This window comes from Thermobia domestica, chromosome 1 (genome assembly GCF_964235325.1).
Source record: "Thermobia domestica chromosome 1, izTheDome1.hap1.1, whole genome shotgun sequence".
Classification (NCBI taxonomy): domain Eukaryota; kingdom Metazoa; phylum Arthropoda; class Insecta; order Zygentoma; family Lepismatidae; genus Thermobia; species Thermobia domestica.
Window position 1 is genome coordinate 61,074,161 of NC_137454.1, and position 25,323 is coordinate 61,099,483.

Here is a 25,323-nt window from a genome sequence, read left to right on the forward strand (position 1 = left end):
ATCAGGGCTTATTTTGCGAATAAACAAAATATGTAGTCGACCCTCATTCCGGATCTCCAACTCACTTTACATGTAAGTGAACACTCAGGTCTCAGGATGTCACCAATCAAAGCATTTTATGGACGTCCCTTTTAAATCCCTTTAGAAGCTCGATGGAATATCGCTGAGACCGATTTGGGTGGAAGAACCACGCAAGAGCTATGGGATAAGGCTCTAGAGAATATGGTGAAATCATGGATAGAAGGAAGAAATTAATGTCGCAAAGAGGAAGGGAAGTTTCCTTTGGAATTGTAGGTAAGATCCTGATAAGAAGCCATAAAAATCGTCCCTGAAAGATCAAATAGCAAAGTCCCTAAGTGATAAGTGGTTTGGGCCTATGATTGTGCGCAGATTCTTAACGCCAAATACAACTCTAGTGTCAGATGATCAAGATAGTCCAGAATCTTATCGAAAGAGCCATTTTCCGAGGTTAAAGTTTATAGGAAATCGAGATATTGAGATTGGTAATATGCTGGAAAAGGATTGAAAGAAAGAGAAAGAATTAACTTGGAATGAAAAAATTGAGTAAATTATTAAATGTTTCCTTTAGTGTTAAAGATATTTATTTGAATTTTTTTGAATGTTTATGTTATCATAGTAAGATTGAGAATGATATAATAAATTAATTTTAATAAATTCATGGCCATGAATTTTAAAAAAATATTTTTAAAAATTATATGAGATAGTTGTGACTAATTAAAATCGTTTGTTCATGTTCGTTCTCTTTTTATAGAATAATATGTATATATTAGAATGTTAATCTTTTGAATAATTTTTGGTGTATTTGTTATATTTAATTATATTTTTTATATTTTTAGAGTTCTCTGTGAGTTGAAGGGAAAAATTGCAGAGCTATTTTTCGTCTGAGAGGTGGTAGTTGTAAAGAAACCATCCTACGGCGATTGTTTTCCTTCTCTCCTTTACGGTGGTTTTACACAAGAAGAAAAATAAAAAATAAAATACTTAAGATATTTAACAGAAGGATTAATATCCTAATAATATGGTTTGTTGAAAAATAATAATTATGTAAATTTACTTTGGTTGTATTCTTTTTTTAAAAAAAGTAAAGAGTATAAAGACAGCGCCAATGTAAGATTTGTTACGGGATATTGCGTGCGGTTCGTATGGAGGCGTGGTTTCTGCTCTCTGGCTACCTTGGTCGGTGTGCTAGGATCAGCCATGTCTTACGGTTTAGGTTCAAGGTAGAGTGAGGAACTCCCGTCTTCATGTGGTCGTGATGGTCCGCTTGTTTCGTTCGCTTGGTGTTAGCAGTACGTGTTGTGTGAAATGAGAGTAAATGAACAAAAGGTTTTTGAATGTCGCGGAATAAGGGAAAGAATATCTACCTTTTCTACATTGAAAGTTTAGTTTTGATGTTCGGGAGTGAAACTGATAGTGCATTACTTGTAAAAAAAGGTGAAAGTAGTGTTATATGAGACACTGAATGGTGGGACAAACAGGTCCGTTATCAGAAGGCTTGTTGTTGCTTTATTTAATATTACTAAGGCCTTATTGAATGGCTATAGTCTTCTGTAGCGTTTTGAATATTATTTTTCATAGCGGCTCAGTGGTTGTACGCTCACTTTCTTGGAAGAGCAAAAATTCCACTCAGAAGCCTTGCAAAGTATCATCAAATAGGTTTTTAGAGACCTATTGAATGGCTATAGCTTTTGGTATTAATTTTTTTATTATTTTTTTCATTAGTGGCCTAGTGATAGCATGCTAGAAATTGTGAGAGCTAAAGTCTTAGTCAGAAGGCTTGTGAAAGTATAGTCAAATCGGTTGTTAAGAAGCCTGTCGAATGTATATAGCCTTCCGTAACTTTCTCTTACATTTGAATTTTCATAGTGGCTCAGTGGTCGCATGCTCAATCCGAGAGAATAAAGACCCTGTTCAGAGGGCTTGTAAATGCCTGAAAATAATGATCTTATAACCAATCAAATGGTCATTTGCCTTTCGTGTAATATTTTTATACGGCATTTGCTTTGTGACTCAGTGGTACCATGGTTATAAAAGTGAAAGACTAAAAATTGAAAAATCAGTTGAAGTAGCCATTTCGTTCTAAAGTTTATTGTGTCTTTTGTTAATTTAGACCTGAAACTAGGCTACTATTACTCCCCTATGCTTAGACATTCCTTATTCAAAGTAGTAATTAGAGGCATTCAAATCAGTTTGTTCTGAGAGCGTGAATAAAGAGTAAAGTCAGTGAAAATTCCAAAGAAGCTGCCAAAGGAGTAAAAACAGGAGGTAAATTAAAAGACGGAAAGAATTATTCTCAGAGATGAGTGAAGAAATTTTTGGTTGTAAATGTGTGGTGTTCAATTCTCGTATGTGAAGGTTGTCTTAAGTAGAAATCGTATTTCATTCTGCTTTGCATTGGAGAACTTTAAATTTGATTTCGATTATCATATCCGTCAGGGACTTGGATTACTTTCCTGCGTTGATTATTTTGTCCTCCCACATTATCATTCTATTATTAATTATTTTTGCTGAAACGAGTTTTGGATTTTTTTGAATTGAATAGTGATTCTCATTATAATCCAGTATTCCTCTTAAAAGGAATTTTTTTTATTTTTATAATTTTTTTCTTTATATATCCTTTTTTAATTTTTAAGTCACGTTATTAGATCCTTCAAATAATCGATTACAACTCTTACATTGACGTTTCTGTAAGGCGATTTGTTAGAGAATTAATTTAAATTCTGAATACTTTCTGGATATTTTGAAAGGCGTAATTGTAAAGAGAATAATAGGGTATTTAGGAATAACTTTCATGTTAAAATTATAGCGCCTGTCATTTATGTTAACCCGCCGAGTCACATGGTCATGCGGGTTGCATATAAATACGTTTATTTTTACCTATGATGAACTAATAACAAAGGATTTGTACGTATGGACACTTGAATGGTCAATTATCTCAAGACACTGGTAATTAAAAATTAAAGTGATATGATAAAAACCATCTAGGGTCCAAATCCTAATAACCCCCCAAAAATGAAAGAAATTGGTTCAGCCGTATTAGCGTGATGAGTTCACAAAGGATTTGTGCGTTCTCTTTTATATATATAGATAACGTTATTGAAATTTATTTTCTTTGAAATTCTATATAGGAATTGAACTTCTAAAAAGGATTATTTGCTATTTAGCTAGTTAACCTGGACTTCGGATCCAATTAAAAAGGAAAAAAGTTTTAAGGAAGAGAATTAGATTTTGTAAAAGGAAATAAATTGCAAAGAAGGATTAGACTTATAAGATTTTCAACTACTTATCATAAATATATATAATTATTGTTGATTATATATATATATATATATATATATATATATATATATATATATATATATATATATATATATATATATATATATATATAATTTTATATAATTAATTTGTTGGTTGTTTACGATTGTGTATATGCGTCAATCTAACGCATTGGTGCATATACACAACCCTCTTTTGGTTGTTTAATAAAGTTTTTATTGAAAATTGAATTGTTCTTGTGTTATTTTTTTTTGAATTATTATATTGATTTCTGTGTTCTCTTAGAAGAGGAATATTGGGTTTATTGATTAAACTAATTAGTCGTCACACCACTGGAAGACGGTTGATGTCTTTGCGATACTAGTTTCGTCTTCCTGGGTTTGCTGGATTTGAAAACGGATTTTTTATTTTTTTAAAATCTGAGTTCTATGTTCGGTTGTTCCCCAGGGGGACAGGAGCGTTAAACCTTGAAGAAAAGTCTGCATTCAACACTGCAATGAATATACTAGTTTTGGCAGAAATCGTGCACTTTGTTATGCAACACCTTCTTTTGATTTCAAATTTACGTACAGAACTTGGGTTCCACTCAATTGATGATGTAAAATTGAAAACGTCTTGGCCTTGTTACTTTTACCATGTACAAAAATGTTTCTCAGATTAACTTTACATTACATGCTCCAGTTTGTCTTTATTTGCATCCAAAAATAGATCTGCTTCAGAAGGCCCCCTACACTTCCCAGTGGATTATGAAGCAAATCCTTTTTGAAAGCATTGGTAGTAGAATGAAAATCTGCTGATGGAATAGGCCCATTTAAACATTACGAGCTTCGTATAGAGATAATTTAAAAAATGAACTGCTGCAGTTCGCACGTGCATTGGACGTGGAGAGATATTTTGTAACATATGTTATTTTCGTGTCTTTATTGATAATGGTTTCTTGATGCAATTATATCATCAAGTGCGTAAAATACAGGTGCAACTGTGCTGACTTTTCTGTACAATCTAGTTTTGCATCAAATACGCACAGGCAGGCCGAAGCAGGAAGCACAATTGCAAGGTTATAAAGTGTAAGTGATAATGTTTAAAGCAGTGGTTCCCAACCGTTTACCTGGCGCCTCCTTCTTAAACCCTGTATACTTCTCGCTATCCTCCCTCCCACTCATTTGCCATATGTGCTTTTTTGTCTGATTTCAGATTCAGCATAGGAATCTTAAGTTTTCAATAATAATAATAATAACAATAATGCCATTATAACCATATTTTCATATTTACTTCCCTCGTTTATATGATTAGCATAGACGTCTTCGGCGCGAGAGACCTGAGTTTGATTTTCGGCGAGAACTTATGTAGTTAGGACTTTACGTTAAGCTGTAGTTTAACATCTCATATAGCTTTGCTGCTGAACTGGACTCCAAACTCAAAACACTCGCCTTCTTTTCATCTGTTTACGAGGGGGAGTCAAATGAAAACCATAATTATTTTTTTAAATATTATTTATTGGTCACACAGGGTACAGAAGTAAATCACTTTTCAACATAGTCCCCTCCTCGTTCAATGCAAGTCCGCCAGAGCTTCGGAAGAGCCTGAATACCTGCAGAAAAAAAGTCTTTTGGCGACGGCGCAACCACTCGTGCACCGCGTAGCGTACTTCTTCATCGGAGTGGAACTTCCTGCCGCCCATTGCTTCTTTGTTTCAGGCTGATGGTAATGCACCCATGTTTCGTCACCAATGACGATTCGTGACAGGAAGGCATTACCGTCACGTTCAGCACGCCACAAAAGGTCTTCGCACGCATCAACACGTCGCTGTTTCAGTTCAGGCGTCAGTTGTCGGGGCACCCATCTTGCAGACACCTTATGAAACTGGAGAACATCATTCACAATATGATGTGCCGATCCATGGCTCATGTGTACACATGCTGCAATTTCGTCTATTGTTACACGGCGGTTTTCCAAACGCTGCTCCTCGCTGGTGCATGTGGCTAGTGGGGCTGCCATTTTGGAACTGTTGTTGCGCCGGTGTTTGTGCATCTGCCGGCTGCTGCCACCTAGGAGACATCCGGCATACTATCGTAAACAGGCATGCCAACTTACAGCTCACTGGCGCCATATGCGGATTTTCATTTCTACTTTTATGGTTTTCAGTTGACTAACCCTCGTATATTTATTGTTTAATTATTTAAAAATCTCGAATGCGAGTATAAGAAGGACAAAATATCAAACACGTAACATCTGTTAAGTTTTTTTTTGACAATTTTATAGTTTATTTCTGTAGTCAGCTTGTGATCCCTTGCTTGTTCTTCAAGTCCCCTGGGAACCACTGGTTTAAAGTTTAAGGCGATGTAAACTTGACCCTAGTATATTTATTCCAAAGAAAAGCAGGGTTAACTTTACATTGTCTGGAACTATATCGTTAACGTACGCGTCTTTGGCCCAGGAGATCTGGATTCGATTCCCGGCGTAATCCCATGTGATTCGGATTCTACGTAAAGCAGTAGATCCATGTCTCATTATAACCTTAGTGTTGAAAGGGATGCTAAACTCCAACGAAATATAATGCAATTCACATGGTATGTTCCAGTTGGTATCCTTATGTGGTTCATAAAGAATGCTAGCTAATAATGGCCATCTAGTTGAAGTTCGTGGTCATTTCTCAAACAATTGAACCGAGCTTGGCTTATTAATAACGACACTACAACGTTATTTTCCGCAAAATACTTCTATACCAGACCCACTTTTGGATGCAAATAAAGACGAGCTGGAGCATGTAATGTAAAATTAATCTGAGAAACATTTTTGTACATGATAAAAGTAACAAGGTCAAGACTTTTTCAATTTTACATCATCATTTGAGTGGAACCCAAGTTCTGTACGTAAAATTGAAATCAAAAGAAGGTGTTGCATAACAAAGTGCACGATTTCTCCAAAAGCCAGTGTTTCAATTGTGAGCACCATCAGCTAATATTGTCTCTGTGATTTAATAAAAATGTTAAAATTGTAGTAAATAGTAACATTCATGTGAAGTGCGTTTTATAACAATTTTATTTTGACGAAGACTTATTTAAGGATAATTTATTTGTACCGCGTAAAAGTGAACATAAATCAAGAATTATAATGCAATGTATTTCACAAGTAATAATATTGATAATCTCCTCTCCCTGTTTTTAAACACGCACATACACAAAACAGATAAACGTAAGCATGCAAGCATAGTAGCATGTTGAACATGAATCTTTGTGATGTCATCCATACGTGGCCAATAAGAGTGCTACTTCAGCCATGTATTGGACGAACCTCTTGGGATCGGCGAAAATGCATGCAGGTCCAGTAATATTCGCGAGAGTAAACATAATCTAATCGAGTGCAGAATCGATTCCAAAGAATCGAGTATTTCAAGGAATCGAGTAGAATCAATTCTCGTGCTCGATTCTGCCCATCTCTACCTTATACCCTCCATTACATCAACTATGTATCCGCTTACCTATAAAATATATTAGATGGGTAAACGTCGCATAACCTCCACTACTCCCCAATTATTGAAGAGTATATGCTTTTCTTAGTTTTTAGGAAAATTTATACTCGTACAAAAGCAGTCAACAACTAGACTTCCATGAACATTTTTTTTTTATTTTAATAGTTTATTATCCAAGCATTCCTAAAGCTGTGGTTCTAATTTCACACACTGTCACTGTTCATAGTTTGAGGGAAATTTCTTTCGTAGGTAAATTGGGCAAAAAGGGAATTTTTCGATAAAACGTGAAAAATCCAGGGAAATTCTGGTGCTAACTGATTAACCAATATAAATGTTTAAATTTTTCTTTGTTCTTCAGAGATAAACCAATACAATAGCAATAGTTTGTGTGTGTTCAAAGTAGCATAATTTGAAGGCCCTACACTTTGTTGGCTAGATGTATTTTTGTGTATTTTTCATTAAAAATAAAAATATTTGTTTTAACATTCCATGCTTATGCCGACTAGGTTAAACGAGACGGTGATGACGAGAAATGAATGCAATGGTGGAATGAAGGAAGTGGGAGGAAATGAGAGAACCCCATGAAAACCCACAAGAACTGTGTTTGTCCACCACAAAATTCACTTGGTGCGAGTTGGGATGGAACCAGGGACCTCACGCACCGGAGGTGAAAGCTCTACCACTGAGCCACCGCGGCCCCTTGTTAAAAATAAGTCAAGGAAAAAGCAAAACCCAAATAAATAAAACAAATGGCCCTTCCTTTAATGTAGCTAAATTACTCTTATCACATAACTTGTCGTATAGGAATTGAACACACAACGAACTAGGGAAAATTTGATAAGAAAAGGGAAAATTTTGTGTCAGTCGAGGGAAATTTTCTTCAGGAAACCTACAAACACTGCTATCAGTGGCTTATTTACTATTTTGTTTCGAGGAGTGCTTTGCTAACTTTATCCCTCGAAATGTAAAAATTCTGCAAGATATTTCATTTACTTTAAGATAGCAAATAAAATTTCGGGGAGGGCTTAAATCCGGAAGCCCTCTTAAATACGACACTGATTATTATTATTAATGTATATGTGTATGTATGGTAAGTTATTAATTCTTTCATCTTGTGAAAGAATACTTTTGGCTTGCTTTTACAATCGAAAAGAAACAGAAAAAAAAATCATGGCTTCATCCAAGGGCGCCAATTTCTCTGTAAATTTGAGGGGCCACTCAGACGCAGAAGGTATATATATATGAGGATGTTAAGACAAATTGCATTCAAACTATGCCAAATATTGTATATTCATAAATACACTAGGGGGCCCACATGAGCTTTGGGGGCGGGCCCCCCGGCTCTTAGAACCGGCACCCTTGGCCAGGTCCGGATCTACGAAATATTGCGCCCGGGGCAAAGAAGCTTTCTGCCGCCCCTTTCCTTCCAAGTCTAAAAGCCTTATGTAACTGATTGAAACAAATCTTAGATTAAAAAATATATTTTTAAAAAGTTTAAATCATTTGCCATCTGTCTCCCTTTTCTAATTTCGACTGAAATTTGTGTCTACGTATGAACTTGAAACCAATTACGAAACGTATCCAAAAGTTACACAGTGAGAAGTATTAAAAGTACACTGCAGAAGACATTTTCTAGTTTAATCGAAACACAACCGATACATTGTGCAATGTTTACGTTTTACTTATATTAAATATTTATGATATTTATTAACATTTAGATCCTGAAACCGATTCTTTTGTTGAAGCTCATTTATTTAGAAAATAAAGTACTTTGTTATACTGAAAACAAAATTCTCAAGATTTTCCTCATAAGAAATCCACAAAAGACATTGTTGCAGAAGATGAAACTTTGTTATATATATCTATTGGGACCTATTGTGAAATGTCCTACATATTTTAACGCAAAGTAATATTAGTTGAGTTGAGTTTCGGTTTAACGTCCCGTTGAGCAGCGAGGCTATATGAGACGTAGACCTACTGATTAACGTGGAATCCGAACCACATGAGAAAGTAATATTAGTGTTGTAAAGGAAAACAAATACACAACAAGCTATTTAGAAACATTTTTCTATCAACACGGAACCTTAACTTGACAACCTGTAATTCCTTCTTCTGTTGGCTCAGTAAATTCTTCATTGATTTTCTTTGTGGTTTCTCCTGTGTGTGAATATTGACTTTTCAGTTGTATGTTTGGCTTCATTCTGTGTGCCGGCCTTCCGCCTGTATGTAGATAATTCTTCTAGTAATATATGCGAAAGTTTAAGATAGATAGTTACACGCGTTTCACACACATTCATACGTAGAATAACTATAGAGAACAAGTACTTTTGTCTATAGACCTTAGTACCTATATAGGGGATATTCTATATAGTCCCCTTTTCATTTTGCAACGTGTAGTCACAAAAATACTTTTTTGGCTTTCTTTTCTGCGAGGTCCTCAATAATTTTTTCATAAGAAATTGATTAAGCAACCTTGTTCGCTATAGTTAATGTTGCCAATTCTAAGAGTCTTTCGTGTCCCATGGTTGAAAGTAAAAATGTCTTAATGCGTTTTAGTTTGCTGGAACTTCTTTCACAAGATGCCACACTGCACGGAAAGGTAAGAAAAATTCTAAGAGTCACTGAGACGTTTGGGTAGGCACTTTGAAGGTCATTTTAGGTGATGTCGAGTATATTCCTCGGGTTGAATTTCTTGAGGGATATACTCAAGGCAAGAATACAACAATCTGATCTTTAAGGCTCTATTTCTACACATAACTCTATAGCATTCAAATTGTCTTGGTATTTCAAAGTGAGATCCGCGCACGATTTTTCAAGATCCTCGAAGACAATTCTCTCAGTGAACTTCCTCTGAGGAAGCTGAAGTTCTTACTTACTTCTTTGAGCCTGTTCTACTAAAGACTTCTTCCCGTAAGAGATCAAGAATTCTGAAGAGAGATTGTCTAAGGCGATCTTCTTCAGTAAAACTTCTCGTTTCATCCTCTCTCTCCTCCCCTAACATTCTTTTCTTTTTCGGGATTGGCTTTTCACTGAACTGATCTTCCACATCTGTCCAATTAAGAATAACCTTGGCTTCCGACAGCTATCTGTCGAATCCTTGATTCCTGAACCTGCAGACTACATTCGAAAGACCTGATAACAAATCAAGAGACCTTTGCAAAGTTAAAGCCTTATTCTGTATTTCTTTGTTCACTCGATTTATTTCATGCAAAACTGAACTTCAAAATACTAAATTAATTACAAATTTCATCAAATGCTGCGAGAACATTTTCCAGTTCAAACTTAAGAGCTGTCACTGCTTCCGAGTTTGCACTCCCTCCATCTTTTGATCTAAGTACTTTGAGAGTGATTTTCACATTTATTAAAGAGACCGTGCCTTATTTTCAACGAAATAAAAGAAAATGTGCCCTTTCTGAACGATGCTAAACAGGTTTTCAGCTTCTGGTTCTGATTCTGATTAATATACTACAAGATTCAAGGAATGTGCTGTGCATGGCACAAACAGCGCAAGGTTGTTTAACGATTGGATTCTTGCCTGAACTCCACGGTATACACCCTTATCATAAGATTGTCCTCTACATTCTGCTAAATTGAGGCCATTTTTCTCTATCCTTTGCACAATATATTCCGCCAAATCTTCGACATTTTTTCCATGCACTTCAGTGAAATCAATGACGTTTTCTTTTATTTCACACTTCCTTTTTCCCCTTTCCTGAAATGAGACCTAGAACCTGACCCATTTGCTCACAAGTAAACCTTACGTTTGGGTGAATCGAGTTGCTGACGGAGACACATATGAGAAAGTAGTACTAAATGTGGTCAGTATTTCAGTGAAGTTATAGGTGCGAAGCTCCAGGGGTTTAGGAGATACAGCTACCAGAACATCACATGGAAGTACAGAATAGTCTTCATACAGTTGGAGGTAAAAGCTCTATAAGACCTCTTGTAACGACAAAAGATGAATAGCAAATATATAGATACATATTAGGACTAGGAAGAAGTCATATAGTAAGGGTATATCTGACGGCGGCCATCTTGAAATCCGCCATTTTGAATTAAGGTTAAGTTTTTAAAATAGGAATAGGGTCATGTGATACATGATTTAAGACTCGAATTTAATCAGAAGAACAATGGTGACGTTAATTTTGATTTACGCGCAATTGATAAAAAGTTACAAGGAAATTAAATATTGTTGCAGCATATGTATTAGTCCTTTACCCCATCTTGTAAATTTTGTGTTAATGATAATAATTAAATAAAAAGCAAGTGGATAAATATTAGGTCTATGGTAAGAGTTGCCTTGATGGCGGCCATGTTCAAATCCGCCATTTTGAATCAGACAAAGTTTTAAATAGCGAACGAGAAATAGATGTGAACAGGATACAAGAAAAACAACGAAATGGCGTGCAAGTACAGCATCAAACAACTAACATTGTAACGCCAACATTCTATTTTTGATTAACTTCTAGCCCGAAGTCATCTATTGCATTACTCTATTCCCATTTAATTTTGTGCTGAATAATGATAAAGCAAAAATGGGTATACCGTTGGATTTATGGCAAATTTGCTATTAATAAGATGTCACTGTTATGCATTTTGTTTAAAACTTTTGTCTGATTCAAAATGGCGGATTTGAACATGGCCGCCATCAAGGCAACTCTTACCATAGACCTAATATTTATCCACTTGCTTTTTATTTAATTATTATCATTAACACAAAATTTACAAGATGGGGTAAAGGACTAATACATATGCTGCAACAATATTTAATTTCCTTGTAACTTTTTATCAATTGCGCGTAAATCAAAATTAACGTCACCATTGTTCTTCTGATTAAATTCGAGTCTTAAATCATGTATCACATGACCCTATTCCTATTTTAAAAATTTAACCTTAATTCAAAATGGCGGATTTCAAGATGGCCGCCGTCAGGTATACCCTTACTATATAACTTCCCCCTAGTTCTAATATGTACCCATATATTTGTTATTCATCTTTTGTCGTTACAAGAGGTCTTATAGAGCTTTTACCTCCAACTGTATGAAGACTATTCTGTACTTCCATGTAATGTTCTGGTAGCTATATCTCCTAAACCCCTGGAGCTTCGCACCTATAACTTCACTGAAATACTGACCACATTTAGTACTACTTTCTCATATGTGTCTCCGTCAGCAACTCGATTCACCCAAACGTAAGGTTTACTTGTCAGTGTAAGATATATCAAGAGTACAGTCAAACATTGCTGAGTAGTATTTATTCTTCCTCACTTCACAAAGAATTTCTTGCCTTATTGTATTAGCTATTAAACCGACGAATTAATTTTGAATGTCATGTGAAATGTACGAATCTTGGCCTTTCTAAAAAAAACAATTTCACCTTTTTCTCGTGAGACAGGATTATGCTTTGCAAGAAGAATGAGCTAAAGAAAGTTCCCATTCTCTAGGTCAAAACGGTCAGAGCAACGTAGTTCCTTCCTTTTTTACTACCACGGAAGGATAAGCAGCTTGATGATCAAAAAGCACTGCATCAATAATTATCAATAAAACTTCTTTCCACTATTTTGTTCTTTAAATGCATTCTTGAAATTCTTTGTCCATTCCTTTGTCTAAATTGAGGGAGTTCAGTGGACATTTTCATTGCACAACAAACTTGTTATGGGAGAGTGAATTTTCATGATTTGGTATTCTTTCAGATACTTTCATTAATTTTAATATGCCACTAAAAGACAAACATGTAATTTGTTTGAAAAAGAAAAGAACTCACAAGGAAAACAAAGGAGAACATTTTCAGTTTTTGCATACACGAGACAGGACCCAGGACCAGTGGCGTAGCACACTTTTGCGGGCTCCCCTGCAAAGTATAGAGAAGGGGCCGTACTTGTAAAGCCGACAGAAGTAAGGTTGAAGTTGTACTTCTTTAAAACTTTATTCATCGCAAGACTTAGAGGCCCCCTATACCTCGGGCCCCTCCGCACTGCGGGGGTTGCGGGGGCAGCTGCTACGCCACTGCCCAGGACAACTTGGTTTTCTTCCTGTTTGGAAGAACTTTGAACCGCATGTGACGAGTTAACCATCTGGTTGTACAAGAAAAGTCTGTGTTGTCTGGATTCAATGATGAAACCATAAACTTTTGTACAAAATAGCAGCTTTCTTTGTCTGATATTTCGCTTGGTCAAATATTAGATCTTCAACGCACATATCATTTTTTTCTCGCGTCTTGAATTTGTCGTAATTTGACTGATATTTGACTATGTGCAGCAATTGGGAAAACAGTGTGCTCGTCTGGTTCAGAAGAGCCTTCACTATCATTGCTACAAAGCAATTCAGGAAAACTCTCAATTTTTGCAATACTTTGAACTGATGAACACTGTCACTTTCAGATTTTTTCCATATTTTTGGAGGGGGAATCAGAGAAGCTATGAGAATCATCCTTTTTGTCTAACCACTTCTTTGCTATTTCATATACTTTATTTTCTTCCTCTTTTAGTTCCCTTTTTTACAAAAAATAAAAAAAAATGTATAAAATAAAATGAATTAAATGTAATTAATTGATTGAATTGTATTTTCTTGTATGATGTTCCTTTTCCTTGAGATTACATGCTATATTGAATGCATCACTGACTAGTGACGCCGAACCTACTGGGCCCGTATGGGCTCGTCATCAGCAGTCACTGATACACTCACCAAGCCAATCATCTACGGAAAATAGAACTCAAATTTGGCCCGAAATATAAAGCTTCCAAACTCTCTTCCATCTCGACTCACAGTCCGATATCCAGGCCTGCAGTTCATCATCCACATCCCATCCGGAAATAGGTTGCGAATCACGACTACAGACACAGGACACCGACCTCCGAGTGGAGCTGGCACTGAGCACAAAGAAGATCTTGATGTTGTCTATGAAAGCCCTATCTGAATTTAAAAAAAAAAAAATCTTGAAACAGAATTTTGTAATTAAAAAAAAAAAAGTCTAAACTGAGATTTTGATCGAAACTGATAAAATGAGAAATTTCTACAGATTCGGTTGTTTTCAACTCGGTCACACTAAGGAAAGTCTCTTCCCTGAATTTCACAGCTATTTCATTTCCCCAGTAAACTTATTCTGTACATACTGCTCTCCGTTTTGATCATGCTTCGCATGCATACCAAAAACATCGACTACATATTTCTATGACTTCTTAAAATTACAAGCTAATTAGATTTAGTATTCGAAAGGAAAGATGCGTTCACGGCTAGTAAGTTTTATTCTTCAAAATATTCATGAATGTATTATTGGACAAAATATTCGATAATAAGAAAATATTTTACATTGAACTGACATACCCATCAAAATAAAATTTTATAAAATCGATTTCTATACTTTTCAGAGCCGAAACATTCTTTACTTTTGCTCATATTCTCGAAATATTCATATTCTTTAATATTCATTTAATATTCTTGCCTTCTAGAACATTGACACTGTATCGACACGCAAAAACAATCAAAAGACACAATAGAAAATACAAAACACTACTGAAAATAATAACTTCACTGCCTACATGTTGTGGTTAGCCGATTTACTTCTGTTTACATATTCTTTGGTGCTTACACTCCTCTGTGCATCGAGATTGTGGCCGGCGTAGAGGATTTACGCTCTTCGCGACCTCTTTTCAGCTCGGACCCACCTGACAATCTAGCACAGGCAAAACATTCATGTACATATTGACATACTTAAACCTAAAGCCCTAATCTAACTATACTAACTTAACCTAAACAAGCCTATATATATATTTAAAAAAAAATCACACATATATTTCATAAAGCACCATACTTATTTTGCATTTATATTTTGTTTCGTATCCGCTACCACATTCCTACCGAAGACGCAGTGGTTAGTTTTGCATCAGTGTCGCTCTGAATATATATATATTGAATTTCATGAAAAGAAGAAAAAGGCATTTACTAGTAATTAACAAAAATTTGCAATTTCTAACTTGATGGGTATCAGATTTTTAAAATATTACGTAGGTTTAGCCTATTGCTGAAAGTTTTCAGTTACCGGTACGCGAAATGCATGTACCCTTGCACTTGACAGTAGCCGTGAATCTGACACTTGTTTACATCTTCAACATTCATAATCATTCTATTTCAAAAAAAACCAAAGAAAACATGCCAAAATAAATAAAAGTTGAATTTTGAGCAGAATTCCCGAAATGAATACTTTCTAGATTTTGGGGAATCTAAAACATCTTTTCCTCACTGGGGAAAATGTGTGTGTGGTACACACATTTTCTTGAGATTACAACAATCGCTCTGTGCTGAGATTCTAGCTTTCTTTCCCCCCCCCCCCCATCGAATGAAAACACGATGTCACATTGCCTGAATCTACATGTGTGCGGCGTTGAGGGAAACTTTACGAACTTAATGCTTCATATTACGAATATTACACGTACACCAGAAAATATATTCACACATGTTTGTCAGAACAAGGAAATTTTGACGCCAAATACCTGGATTGAGATTCACTTTCACTATTCCTTACTTACTTGAATCCTCTTCTTACACAGCGACTGAACGGATATATTAACAACAAAAAAAAGGTTCCTGACGACTTTTCCACCCGAGATTCCTGGGAAACTCGTGAATCGTGGTCTCAAAACAGTTTTAGGATACTAACTCCTACAGCACCTATCCAGAAAAAAAAGGCATCGAGCGTGGCTTGACTTCTTCTTCCTCGATGTCTGCACCACTACTCAACGTTCTCTCTCCTGTGAACCACGACTACAGACACAGGACACCGTCTCCTCTGGCTTCTCTTAGGTTCTCTGGCTGATCGAGAACGCAAAATTTGCTAAGGAGCTCATTCCATAACACTAGACATCTACAGGCTAGTATCCATTATGTTATTCGAAATCACTTCACAATTGGACTATTTCTGGATTAATAACTTTGTTGAAACTCCAAACACAGTACGTTTATCTCTGATGACAATTTCCAATATTCGCCAAAACGAAGAATTTAACACAATTTAACGTGATCACAAATTATTCCACTTTTCTGCAGACGCTATACACTGCACGTCTGACTCTTGAAATGGCTGACGCCGTAAGACAAAGAGTTACAAGAAGATGATCCCTAATTGGAAGATAATCATGACGTAATGATAGGATGATAGGCTTCTGTGTGAAGATCAAAGAAAACCGAAATCTCAGCCGCAGCTGTGATTGTGGATTAGCCAATCAAATAAATTTCCTTCGAAACAAAGAGATGCACCAAGAAGGGATTATGGCTGACTTTATTAATTTGGAATTTTGAAGAAGATTTTACGAAATAAAATTTTTAGCTTTCTTGTGAAGATTCCCTATGCCGAAATATGAATAGAAATGAACTGAAAACCATTGAAAAAACTGAAATATACACTTATTTGTCTAAAATAATAATATATTCATGGATAAATGCGTAAAATATATAAAATATAATTAATAATCATGTAATCTTCATATACTATCTATTGAAACGCTCTGTTGTACAAAAATTACGCAAAATTCTCGACCTACGGTTTTCTACTATAAAATAAAAGTTTCTCTTGACATTCTAAATAAATTTTAAAATTTTCCTGCCAATATACAAGGTGCTCAAAAGCCTCGGGCCATGTTACGTTATGCTGAGCATAAGGTAACATCCTCCGGGAGCTTCGGAGAAAAAAAAAATCTGAACTTATGAGTTCTTCTTAAGTTACTTTTTTTTTTGTTACTACTAAATTACTAGAGACTATACAAGACAAATATCCTTTTTTTTTTCTCAATTCTAATTACAACTATACATTCACCCTATATAATATTCTAACCTAACCTTAATCTATAAACTAAGTTTTCTTTCTCTCTTTTTTTTTCATCCTTCTAATAATTCCTTTCTTTTCTCTTCTGAACAGCGAAACAGTTTCAGATTGTCAAAACTCTGAACTCCTATGTTTTCTCCCTTCAGAGTTTGCAATCTCGCTGAATTTCGAGATAAAGATACCACTTTGTAAGGTCCAACGTATGTATGCATAAATTTTGCAAATACCTTTTTGGGTATTGACGATATATGGTGAGTTTTCACCATCACCAAAGAACCTTCTGTGACGATGTCTTGCTGTTTCCGCAGCTTTCTCTCCTTCTTCGGTTCTGCTGCCGGAACAGAAACTACAAATTTCTTGTCTTCATTTACTTGCACCGTCTCTTTGGGCCAAACGAAGTTTTCTTTGAAGCTCTTGGATGCTGAATACGTTAAGAAACGCTCCGCTGGAGTACATCCGAGAGCATCACACCAAGAGTGATTGCACAAATCTTGGGCTGCTTTTAGAAAATTACTCCATTTGGACTGATTCTCACTACAATTGAGAATCCCTCCAGATGGCATGTAGTTTTCTAAAATCCCCGAATTTCGGAATCTGCCAAAACATTGAATTTTGAATTTTGAAGGTTAGTATCAAAATCGAACGAGGTTGTTACCAAATTGGAATTTTGACCACTCGCTAACCGATCTTGTTCTTTCTGGGGAGTTGAGGAATCCACATCGCAGTCCACACTCTCCCCTAATGAGGGCTGCGATAAGCATTTCCCAAACTATTCCCGTTCGTTTCCGGTGGCTGAGCCATCGTAGGTACGAATGTCGTATATTGCGGAGGCCATCCAGTGGACATCGCCATGTTCACTCCTGGGGAAGAAGTGGACGTGGGAGCCGCCACTCCCCCTCCAGGAAGTAAATTCGGCGCGTATCCCGGATAGGCTTGCGCTCCTGCTGAAGTCATCGCGTTTGGCGCGCATGTCTGAGATGTACCCCGCGGATACCCATAACTCATCGCCGCTGGATAGTAGCGTTGGTCGTACCCATACGGAGCATTCCGATTTCCATTACCATCTCTTACCCAATTCTGTCTTCCTTGATTGGGCCATGGTCTTCGAGACTGGAAATTCCTTCTCCGACCCCTGCTTCCGGAAAATCGGTCATCTCCTTTGCCATTGGAATTTCCTTCCTTCCTCTTGCCTTCGTCTTCCTCCGTCTGAGACGAAGTATCTTTGGTGGTTTGTTTTCCTGACTTTTCGGTCTTTTTGACGACTTTCGCCTGACGTACCTGAAAGCGTCTAAACTTCTTGTCCGTGACCGGTTCACTAGGCTCTGGATGTCCCTCTATCTCAGCTATTTTCACCATAAGGTGTTGAATGTTCTTTGGCTCAACAGCCCTCAACAACTTGGCATCACCAGCTGGTAAGCAATCCAAGACTATCTCAATCAGTTCGGTTTCATCCGGGTGTTGTGCCACAGCATAATATTCTGCTACAATTTTCCACGCAAAGTCCGTTAATCGGCTGTACTTCGCTCGATCGTATTTCATTCCCTGAATGAACTTCTTTTGCAACCTTTCCATTCTCGCCGAAAAATAGTGTTCTCGGAACAGACGCACAAAATCCGCATAACTATTAATGTCTTGACATACAGTCTGGAACCATGTCTTGGCCCCAGCTGTTAAGCAACAAGGTACCAAGGTTAGACGTTCGTGTTCTGATGCCGAAATTACCTTAAAAGTTTGTTCCAAATTTTCTAGAAATGTTCTAGCCAAACCGTATTCACCAGAAAATGTAGGTAAGTGATTTAGTTCAGAAAGTCTTAAATTTAGAGTTCGCTTGCCAAAGCCTTCCTCGCTTCTACTGGGGTTCACGGGAGAATTGTGGCCAACGACGGGGCTCTTTGCACCCAAGTGATTTTGACCGAAAATGGAATAGTGTTGGTAATTTTGTCCAGAAATTAAGTTGTCTGGCATTGATACCACCGCGTGACCACATATTCCCTCCTGAACTCCAGCACACGAAGGAGTCATGTCTGCTACATTACTAGAGGACACCACATGGTTCAACCGACAACTAGGATTGGAAAATCCTGACACCTGAGGCGAAACTAACAATGGATTCGACCTCCTGGACAACGCCTGACAACCTATTGTCTCAACACAGGACGTATGTGACTTGTTTAAGTTCAACGTACGTGTAGATAATTCAAAGGGAAGGACATTTGTGCCGTGAATGTTGGTCGGCTGACAGACAGAGACAGTCACCGTGGGAACAGTACGAGTCTCCCCAACTGAAGAGACCGGTACATCCACTTGGATGTCTGACTCGGTCCCGTCAGACTCGATTTCATCACCGACAACAAAGTCTCGCGCTCGTTTACGACTACACCGTTTATCTTTTCTTTGGTTTTGTTTTCCCTCTAACGTCTGAATCCTGGCTTCAAGTGCCTGACACGACCTTTGGGTACTGAGTTCGAGATGTGAGAACTCCTTAGTCAAGTCGTCACATCGTCGATTCTGCGCTTCAACCGATAACCGGAGACCTTCCTCAACGGCATCTACCCGCGCGTCTATTTTATTCTGATAGTTCCCAACAGAGGTATATAAATCGCGAACTTCCGACCTAACAGCCTCTACGTCTTCGTTCACATGGGCTACTTTTTCATTAATCGTTTGTAACAATTCAAACTTTACATTATCGAATTTTTCATTCATGTCCTGGAATTTACTATCTACCTGATTGCTCATCGCCTGGAATTTATTGTCTACTTTTTCAAATTTTTCGTTTAGGGTTACAGTTAAAGTTTGACTGAAGCGTTCCATCATGGCCGCAAAGTCCGTTAATTGTACATTTGGACCGGAAGCTACGTTTCCTCGACTTCCTTCCTCCTTATCAGAATCATTCGGGCTACCCCGCGTTACACGTTCGCCTTCATCACTCTCAGTTTCCGGAGATTTCGGCAGTGGCAACACTGTCACCTGCTTCGCCAGGCAAGGCTTACATAACCACGGCTCACTGCTTTTGTCTAACTCCTGCACTTGTTCCTCTGACAAACCATAACATTGGGCATGTACCCATCTAAAACAGCTGTCACAATAAACACTAAACCCTGCAATTTCATCAGAACAGCATATATATTCACTCGGATGACGAGATTCGTTACTTGATCTGCTACCCACAGACATTTCCATTTTCATGAAGGTTGTTTCCCACAACATCACGCACATACAGATTCAGAAGTGACCATGTTTCATTCAATGCAGCGATTGTCATAATGATCCCCATTACAAATACTCTGCTGTGATCGTTTGTTTTCCTTAGCGCTCGCGTAGGATTGAAACAACAGAAATCCTGGATAAGGGTCGCCAATTTTTACAATTAAAAAAAAATAATAATGTATAGAATAAAATGACTTGTATGTAATTAATTGATTGAATTGTATTTTCTTGTATGATGTTCCTTTTCCTTGAGATTACATGCTATGTTGAATGCATCACTGACTAGTGACGCCGAACCTACTGGGCCCGTATGGGCTCGTCATCAGCAGTCACTGATACACTCACCAAGCCAATCATCTACGGAAAATAGAACTCAAATTTGGCCCGAAATATAAAGCTTCCAAACTCTCTTCCATCTCGACTCACAGTCCGATATCCAGGCCTGCAGTTCATCATCCACATCCCATCCGGAAATAGGTTGCGAATCACGACTACAGACACAGGACACCGACCTCCGAGTGGAGCTGGCACTGAGCACAAAGAAGATCTTGATGTTGTCTATGAAAGCCCTATCTGAATTAAAAAAAAAATCTTGAAACAGAATTTTGTAATTAAAAAAAAAAGTCTAAACTGAGATTTTGATCGAAACTGATAAAATGAGAAATTTCTACAGATTCGGTTGTTTTCAACTCGGTCACACTAAGGAAAGTCTCTTCCCTGAATTTCACAGCTATTTCATTTCCCCAGTAAACTTATTCTGTACATACTGCTCTCCGTTTTGATCATGCTTCGCATGCATACCAAAAACATCGACTACATATTTCTATGACTTCTTAAAATTACAAGCTAATTAGATTTAGTATTCGAAAGGAAAGATGCGTTCACGGCTAGTAAGTTTTATTCTTCAAAATATTCATGAATGTATTATTGGACAAAATATTCGATAATAAGAAAATATTTTACATTGAACTGACATACCCATCAAAATAAAATTTTATAAAATCGATTTCTATACTTTTCAGAGCCGAAACATTCTTTACTTTTGCTCATATTCTCGAAATATTCATATTCTTTAATATTCATTTAATATTCTTGCCTTCTAGAACATTGACACTGTATCGACACGCAAAAACAATCAAAAGACACAATAGAAAATACAAAACACTACTGAAAATAATAACTTCACTGCCTACATGTTGTGGTTAGCCGATTTACTTCTGTTTACATATTCTTTGGTGCTTACACTCCTCTGTGCATCGAGATTGTGGCCGGCGTAGAGGATTTACGCTCTTCGCGACCTCTTTTCAGCTCGGACCCACCTGACAATCTAGCACAGGCAAAACATTCATGTACATATTGACATACTTAAACCTAAAGCCCTAATCTAACTACACTAACTTAACCTAAACAAGCCTATATATATATTAAAAAAAAATCACACATATATTTCATAAAGCACCATACTTATTTTGCATTTATATTTTGTTTCGTATCCGCTACCACATTCCTACCGAAGACGCAGTGGTTAGTTTTGCATCAGTGTCGCTCTGAATATATATATTGAATTTCATGAAAAGAAGAAAAAGGCATTTACTAGTAATTAACAAAAATTTGCAATTTCTAACTTGATGGGTATCAGATTTTTAAAATATTACGTAGGTTTAGCCTATTGCTGAAAGTTTTCAGTTACCGGTACGCGAAATGCATGTACCCTTGCACTTGACAGTAGCCGTGAATCTGACACTTGTTTACATCTTCAACATTCATAATCATTCTATTTCAAAAAAACCAAAGAAAACATGCCAAAATAAATAAAAGTTGAATTTTGAGCAGAATTCCCGAAATGAATACTTTCTAGATTTTGGGGAATCTAAAACATCTTTTCCTCACTGGGGAAAATGTGTGTGTGGTACACACATTTTCTTGAGATTACAACAATCGCTCTGTGCTGAGATTCTAGCTTTCTTTTCCCCCCCATCGAATGAAAACACGATGTCACATTGCCTGAATCTACATGTGTGCGGCGTTGAGGGAAACTTTACGAACTTAATGCTTCATATTACGAATATTACACGTACACCAGAAAATATATTCACACATGTTTGTCAGAACAAGGAAATTTTGACGCCAAATACCTGGATTGAGTTTCACTTTCACTATTCCTTACTTACTTGAATCCTCTTCTTACACAGCGACTGAACGGATATATTAACAACAAAAAAAAGGTTCCTGACGACTTTTCCACCCGAGATTCCTGGGAAACTCGTGAATCGTGGTCTCAAAACAGTTTTAGGATACTAACTCCTACAGCACCTATCCAGAAAAAAAGGCATCGAGCGTGGCTTGACTTCTTCTTCCTCGATGTCTGCACCACTACTCAACGTTCTCTCTCCTGTGAACCACGACTACAGACACAGGACACCGTCTCCTCTGGCTTCTCTTAGGTTCTCTGGCTGATCGAGAACGCAAAATTTGCTAAGGAGCTCATTCCATAACACTAGACATCTACAGGCTAGTATCCATTATGTTATTCGAAATCACTTCACAATTGGACTATTTCTGGATTAATAACTTTGTTGAAACTCCAAACACAGTACGTTTATCTCTGATGACAATTTCCAATATTCGCCAAAACGAAGAATTTAACACAATTTAACGTGATCACAAATTATTCCACTTTTCTGCAGACGCTATACACTGCACGTCTGACTCTTGAAATGGCTGACGCCGTAAGACAAAGAGTTACAAGAAGATGATCCCTAATTGGAAGATAATCATGACGTAATGATAGGATGATAGGCTTCTGTGTGAAGATCAAAGAAAACCGAAATCTCAGCCGCAGCTGTGATTGTGGATTAGCCAATCAAATAAATTTCCTTCGAAACAAAGAGATGCACCAAGAAGGGATTATGGCTGACTTTATTAATTTGGAATTTTGAAGAAGATTTTACGAAATAAAATTTTTAGCTTTCTTGTGAAGATTCCCTATGCCGAAATATGAATAGAAATGAACTGAAAACCATTGAAAAAACTGAAATATACACTTATTTGTCTAAAATAATAATATATTCATGGATAAATGCGTAAAATATATAAAATATAATTAATAATCATGTAATCTTCATATACTATCTATTGAAACGCTCTGTTGTACAAAAATTACGCAAAATTCTCGACCTACGGTTTTCTACTATAAAATAAAAGTTTCTCTTAACATTCTAAATAAATTTTAAAATTTTCCTGCCAATATACAAGGTGCTCAAAAGCCTCGGGCCATGTTACGTTATGCTGAGCATAAGGTAACACCTTTTGTTCTATTATCGTTGCCAGAGAATTTTCTTTCCAGACATCGAACTCATTTCGTCAACGGTTCTCTACCCTACAACGTAAAAGTAGCATGGTCTTTAAATTGAAGAGATACCCTAGTTCAGTGGCGTACCAGCTGCCCCCGCAACCCCCGCAGTGCGGGGGGGCCCGAGGTATAGGGGGCCTCTAAGTCTTGCGATGAATAAAGTTTTAAAGAAGTACAACTTCAACCTTACTCTATCGGCTTTACAAGTACGGCCCCTTCTCTATACTTTGCGGGGGAGCCCGTAAAAGTGTGCTACGCCACTGCCCTAGTTTTATAACAAACAGCTTTGGATAAGAAAAATAATGCAAAGCCAAACAGAAGCGTGCGTATCAAATCTAAAAATATTATGACTATGGGGTAATTTTGTTTCACATTTCTTGTCCATCTTTTACAACAATGATATATTGTCGGATTACTGACAAATTATCGAAAATTATAAACCCTTTTACCCAAAGTAATTACAATCGTACTTCAGTGGCCTCCAATCTTCAGAAAATACCTGGAGGTAAATGTTATGTTTCGACTGACTTTCTATAATTTTCATATTCCTTTCTTAATTGTGAAACGGTATCTTTTAAAACGTTTAAATATTAAAAAAGTAGCACATTCAGATACCTTTATTTTCTTCATTAAATAAAAATATAATCGATTTCATTTGACAAAATTTAATTATTACGCGTAAAAATGAAATGCCTTTTTGGCACTTTTCATAAGACTAAGGCACTTTTGATTTATTTTCGGCCTGACACGATGTAAATTCATTGAACTAATTCCAATGTACAAAGTTAATAATCTCGCGTTCGAAATGGCGCCCCTACATACTCTCAACCAGCTGCGCCCCGGGGCAAATGCCCCGAATTGCCCCCTCCCGTAGATCCGGTCCTGCCCTTGGCTTCATCTAGGACAACTTGCTGGCTCGCATGTATGTATGCTAATAAAATACTCAGTTTTGCGTTAATATTTTAGAGAGAGAGCGTTATATTTAGCACAATTTCCATCGTGCACTCCTATTCTTAATCTGAGCAATATCAGAACCACAAACTTGCTAATAGGATGAACACTAGGCGTTTCATGTTATAATTTTAATTTGCAACAGACATAACCATTGCAGGAATTCTTCTCAGCTGATAGTTCGTCAATTGGCACAAAATAAACCAGTTATACTGCAAATTGAAATGAGGTAATGATGGCAATAGTCGTTGTACGTTCGCAAGAAGCTGTCTACTTTTTCTTAAGAAGCTACGTAAAAAAAAAAAAAAAAAAATGGAGCATGTTGGTAGATAATAAGAGATGGCGTTACCGTGTATGTGTTGGATTGTATGTCAAGGATGAAGATTATTTATGGTAGTGACTTTTTGAGATAGATGCTGTGGATGCGTATTATAATTTTGGATTCATTAAAGTTACTTCCAGCAGCTGATAACTTGATATGGTCTACAAAATATGTGGTGTGGGCGGCATTTATGGCCTTGAGCGTCAAAAGATGATTTTTCCCAGGTGACACAGTTGCTTGGAAAACAACAAACCTAGTGTAATTTTACATGTGTGATATGTGAACTGTTTAGCTGTAGGGGCTTATAATTTATTTATGACATGGCATCCACAAAACGTTCGTGGAAATTGCGTAAGTATTGTGAAATTATCATATTTTATTTCGTTAGTGGTCTAGGATGTATGGTGACCTTTAATTTCATATTTGGGACTTTCTTGAGTGACAAGTCGGTTCACCAAATATTCCTTTTCGATAAAAATAAAAATACTGTGTAATAAAAGTATAGGCCTATATGCTACTTAGAACTTCCCTTATATAACAAAACTAGAGCTGGCAGTAACTTACAAAGAACCTTCCAAAATTAGTGTATTCTCTCGTGATTTGTATATGAGAGAAGAATCATTCCTTTAGGGCAAAAATTAAAAATATATATATATATATATATTTTTGCAGGGGGAGTTTTATTTATGAAAATGAATGCTTTTCTGCTAAATAGAGCCTGATTTTGGTTAGGCGTTTCATGGGAAGTTTATGCTTACCTTCACGGTTTGTATAAATTGGCAATGGCTTCTGTTTTTTTTTTTCTCTCTCTTTCTTTTCTTTTACTTAGTTTTGCCCTCCCAAGGCAATATTTCGTGTTCCTGTACTACGCATTTCTGTTCTGTTCCCTTCACACATTAA

The 25,323-nt window shown here is 36.8% G+C and overlaps 1 protein-coding gene across 3 annotated transcripts in view; it reads left to right on the top strand.

The window, feature by feature from the left end:
* Positions 1-24,395: 24,395 nt before the first annotated feature.
* The window catches only part of kat80 (katanin p80), a 122,707-nt gene continuing 121,779 nt past the window's right edge, over positions 24,396-25,323 (top strand). For 2 of the 3 annotated variants that reach the window (XM_081757630.1, XM_081757634.1), the window contains exon 1: positions 24,396-24,774. In XM_081757630.1, the coding sequence (XP_081613756.1) occupies positions 24,744-24,774 (31 nt within the window). In that variant the 5' untranslated portion in view covers positions 24,396-24,743. The remainder of the gene's footprint in view (positions 24,775-25,323) is intronic. The other variant, XM_081757636.1, reaches the window with a different exon arrangement.